Source organism: Tupaia chinensis, unplaced genomic scaffold, assembly GCF_000334495.1.
Source record: "Tupaia chinensis unplaced genomic scaffold, TupChi_1.0 Scaffold149964_2, whole genome shotgun sequence".
In the NCBI taxonomy this organism is placed as follows: Eukaryota; Metazoa; Chordata; class Mammalia; order Scandentia; family Tupaiidae; genus Tupaia; species Tupaia belangeri.
In genome coordinates, this window is record NW_006209806.1 from 1,633,353 (window position 1) to 1,638,459 (window position 5,107).

The 5,107-nt window shown below is 55.0% G+C and overlaps 1 protein-coding gene across 1 annotated transcript in view; it reads right to left on the bottom strand.

Annotated features, from left to right (window-relative positions):
• EEF2 (eukaryotic translation elongation factor 2) overlaps nucleotides 1-200 on the bottom strand; it is a gene marked incomplete at its 3' end in the record, with an annotated part of 5,637 nt that extends 5,437 nt beyond the window's left edge. The window contains 1 exon segment of the mRNA XM_027769614.1: nucleotides 80-200. Coding sequence (XP_027625415.1) covers nucleotides 80-82 — 3 coding nt within the window.
• Nucleotides 201-5,107: the final 4,907 nt, after the last annotated feature.

The following is a 5,107-nucleotide window of genomic DNA, read 5'->3' on the forward strand; positions in this document are numbered from 1 at the left end:
AGCGCCTCCGACTCGCCAGCCCCGCCCCCGCAGAGCCCCCGCCGCAGTCCCAGGACTCCAGCACGACGGAGTCGCTCACCATGGTGGCGGATGGCGGTGGATTCTCCCAGGCAGATCCGAGCGAGGTAAGTCGCGCCAAGGATGGCGGCGACGACGGCGGAAGAGAACGCTGACGTCAACACCTGGCCTTTTATAGGCGGACGCCGGTTGGGCGGCTCACATGATCGCGTTGCGGGGGCGGGGCAAAGCGACGCTCTGCACAGGCGCACAGGCGCGCTTCTCCTGTTAACCCTGTAGGCGCCGGCGAGTCGGAGTCTCAGGGCGGTGGTCGGCTCCGAGCTGGGCGCGCGCCTTCGGCGAGCGATGTGCAGGTGCACACAGCGAAAAGCGCTGTTTTAGCTGAGAATAACTATTACACGACAGCAGCTATATGAGCTTACAGAGTATCCAGCTCTTCTATTAAGAACATATTACAAGAACAAGGTCTTGTGGGTAGTAATAAAGTCCATTTCCTGGTTTTCGCACCGTTATGTAAGATGACACCGCTGGGGGAAGGAAGGAAGGATCCTCCGGGCCGGTGTGTACTATTTCTGCAATTCTCTGCCTGTCATTATTCCAAATGAAAAGCTTTTGTACAAACCAGTATGAATCACGCATTTGTTCCGCAAATACGCTATTGAGAGCCCGCTGTGTGCGGGAGTTGTGAGCGTTCTGGATACCGAAATGCACGAAGCGCGTTCTAACACTAGCCACTTGGGTCTCTGTAGACCACAGTTCCCTCCTGTGTATTTTGGGGGATAGTGTTGAGGGGTCCCTCACTGTTTGGGAGAAAGTACACATGAACTGGGTGGAGAGATTAAGATCGTGCTTGATACGTAGAGCTCAACGCATGTCAGCTATTTTGGTTAACCATCGTCCTTACTAATGAAAGTTACTTATTTTTAGGGACTGGCTGAGCGCTTACCGGGGCAATCGCATTTTCTATTTCTTTTTCTCTCCAGGGGGAGGCGCACGTGCACTGTTTAGCAATTGTGTCCTAATCTGACCCTAGGAAACAGTTGTATTTCAGAGCTTTGGCTCCAGGGAATGAGTTGGCATTTGATTAAGTATCTCTATTTTCCATCAAGAGTCCAGCTCAATGCTTGGCACATTGTGCACCTTCGACGGATGATCTCTGCAGGCGCAAATTATCCCCCTTCCGGGAAATCTTTTTCTACCTAACCTCACTCGGTAAAAAAGGAGCTGAACTGCAGTGCTTTTTTCTGGGCTGGGAGAGGAGGAGGTGTACGTCTGCAAAGGCAATCCAAATTCAGTGTGGATTCTAAAATAAACCCGACCACCCCGCCCTCTGCACAGCCTGGCTCTCTGTAACCAATGACTGGCTTGCCCTCGTCATTTAACCTCGGAGAAGCCTGAGGCACGTAGGAGGCACGTAACAAATATCGATTGATCCCGGCTCAGAGGAGCCTTGCCAGGGGGTGGCATTAAGCTGCTTGTGTTTCCGAAACGTTTTATGTTAATTTTACAAGGCCAGCGTATGCGCCATTGGGGCAGGAGGAGCACACGTTTTCAGCAGAAACGCGGTTGTACACCCTTGCTAAATGTTTTTATTTAAATGCCCCAGCACCTGCAGCTGGGTCCCTGAGTTCGTATCAGATACCTCCCAGCTGTTTCTTCCTTGCACTGCGGGGGCGTTCCAGAGATGGAAATCAAAGGTTTTCACTTAAAAAGGGGCCGAATTTGCTTTCCGGTGAATGGCTTGCGTATTGGAAAATCCTAATACAGATAAGAAAAATTTAAGTCCTTCTCTCCACGGTTACCCCGTCCTGGAAGTGTGCGACCCGGCACCTGCAGGGATGGGACCAGATCTTGGCGATGAAAGATTTCTCCCCACAGTCACCCCCAAACCCACGACTAGCAGGCGCCTGGAACAAGCAGCCACAACGGAGCTCAGGGTCTGCAGTGATAAACACAGGCTGGGGGAAAGGGCGGGGAACGCGAAAAGAAAAAAAAAATTCACCTCTGCAGGGAGGCTCCGCTGCGCATGCGCCCGCTGCGGCGGGCGGGCGCCGAGCCCTCGGCGGCGACGCCTGCCGACCCGCGGTCGCCACTGCATGCCGCTCCGCGGCACCTTTTGGAACCTATGGAGCGTTTATCAGATTGTATTAATTTGCTTTCTCCTCCCCACGTCCTGGGCTTTAGGGAACTCGTTTACCCCTGAAGAAATGAAAGCTCAGAGAACTTTGGGCGTGACTGAGGGCCAGCAGAGGGGGTGATGGTTAAGGCGCTGGATTCTCACATGGCTGGCAGCGGTTCGAGTCCTGGACCTCGCAGCTTGAAAATCACGCAGGGTGCGTGCGTGCCCAAAATCCCAAGAGGAGAGTAGAGGCGAAGGGATTGCAGCGTAGCTCACTCCCCCCGATGGGGGAGGATTTCTCACTTTCCTTCTCTCTGTCTGGGTCTGTCTCCAGTGCGTGCACGCACCCTGCAGCAAAAACATCAAAATTCAAACCGGAAAAAAAATTCAAAACCTCAGTTCTAACGAAGGCGGAATTGTTATTTCTGATTTTCTCTACCTCAAGGCCCAGTAGGTCCCAGCAGCTCTTGAGGATTCAGCCCCAGCCCGATAGTCGCCCTAACCGCGTCCTAGCCTTGCTCTCTCCCCGAAGGGCTTAGAGAAGTGCGCTTCCGCCCTTTCCGGATGGTTGGACAGACGAGGTTAGGGGTCGGCGAGGCTGCCTGGAACAGCAGGCGTCTGAGCAGAGCCTGCGCCTGAAGTCTCTAAGCACGCGCAGCTTTCTGGCGAGGCAAAGCGGCTCGCACGCCCGGCAGGAGTCTGGGCTCAGCCTAGCAGAGGCCCCGAGAGCCCCAGCCTGCGACCCCGCCCTCTGCCCTTAGAGACCTCACTGAGAACCTGCAGCTGACTGTTTTGCATGTCTTTGTCGCTAAGCTGTCCCTGGGGCCTCGGGGCAGGGGGCTTTTCCAGCCGCCCTGGCCCTTGCCACCTGCGCCTTGCTCGCGTCCAGCCTCGCCCCTGGTTTTCCCGCCTCCGACACCTCCCACCTCTCAGGTCCAGGCATTGGTGGACCAGCAGCTGTCTCCTGGGGGACACAGCCAAGGAGACCCACCGCGTGGTAGAGGAGTACATCGCAAATTTGCACAAAACGAACCTCTCGGAATGTTCGAGAGAGAGAGAATGCACAAGGGTATCATTGTACAGGTAGAACAAGGGAGGCTGTGTCTAGCCTGGTGGGATCAGGAGGGCTTCTTGGAGGAAGCGACTTTCTGACTGTTACCCGACAAGATGAGGACAAGCATATTGAACCAAAGTGAGGAAAAGGCAAAGACAGGTCCCCCATGATGCAGCTGGAACATGCTGAAGGAAGCCAGATCCCCAAGACTGGCCCAGTAGCCTGGTGGTTAAGATGAGCCACATCCCTCACGGCTAACCTCCAGGTTCAAATCCTGGCCATGGTGGCTTAAGAAACACTCTGGGTGAATAATGATGCATGCATGCCTCAAATCCTGGTGGGGGTGGAGAGATGGGGGAGATTTGTTCTAGAAAGACATTCTTTTCATTTTTAATATTTTTTGGTATAGGGTGCAAGCACTCGCCAGAGAGACGGGGGGGGGGGGGGGGGGGGGAGTGAGAAATGACCCCCTGGGGAGGATGGTCGCACCGCAGTCCCTTCTCCTTGGTTCTCCTCTCAGGACTTCGGTCGCATGCGCTCTCGTGCCTGGAATGATTCTCAAGCCGCCGGGTCCGGGGCTCAAACCGTGCAGCTGGCCACGTGGAATTCGACACCTCCATCTCCATGCCACCTGCTGGCCCCATGACGGGCATTCTTACATTGTAGCATCTAAACAGGAACACCCTTATCTACAAAACCGATTAAGGTTTAAGCTCTAGGGGCCAGCCAGGCTCCCACATAACCAACTGCGATTCGAGTCCTGGACCCAGTGGGGGTTTTTTTTGTTGTTTTTTTAAAGAATTATTTTAACTCTATTCTTTTTATTTTTATTATTTATTTATTTTAATTTGACCAGAGAGAGAGAGAGAGAAAGCAAGCTGCCGGGTCCAGGACTCGAACCACGGTCAGCCATGTGGGAGTCTAGCAACTTAACCACCACGCCACCTGCCAGCCCCAACCCAGCGGTTTAAAACTCACGCTGGGTGCTTGTTTGTGCATGCCCAAGATTCCAGGAGGAGGGTGGAGGAGAAGGGATTGAAATCACCCCGGGGGTGATTGCTCACTTGCTGTCTCTCTGTCTCTACTGAGAGAGCATGCACCCCATAGCAAAAATCTCTCTCAAAAAATACAGAAAGAACACTAACTGAACGTGTAAAGCCTGAAAACACCCCAGCAAGTGGCGCTAAGGTGGAAAACAGGACACGACCAGGCCCGGCCTCGGTGGGGTGCATCTAACACTCTGTGCTCCCCAGGCGAGGCCGCACAGGGGTTGGGTCCGAGCCCAGGACCACGGCGGCGCTGCCCACCTGTAATCCCAGCTATGTGGGGTCACTGAGACAGGGCCATCGAGAGCCCCGGGCTGCTCTGGGCGACATGACGCATCCCTGTCCAGAAAAGAGCTGGCCGTGGTGGCCTACAACTGGGACGCAGAGGCAGGAGGTCAGGACAGAGACAGACAAACCCCCAACAGGCGACCCTGGGTCAGAAACGGCTCTCACACCTTGCTTCCGCTCTGCCAAGGGTCACAGGGAGCTCTCTAAACTGCCCCGGGGGCCCTCCCGTTCCCAGACAGACAGACGGACAGACAGACAGGAGAGGGAGAGAGCAAGCCTGCCCTAGGGGGATGGTCACGCTGCGATCTTACTTCACCATCTCTGCTCTTTCGGGAGCCACTGGGGCTGGGATTCGAACCACGCAGTCGCAGTCGGGCATGGGCTCCAGCTTCCTTCCCCACCACGCTGCAGCTGCAGGGCTGCACTTCTGCCTTTGCCTGGTTTTTCAGAATGTGCTGCAGAATCTGCGGATTCACTGGAGAGGGAGGGAAGAGAGAGCCAGGACGTGAGAAAGCACCTTCGTCCCCAGGGGGTTGTCACTCCGCAGTTCCTTCTCCTCCTCTTGGGGTTTTAGGCACGCAT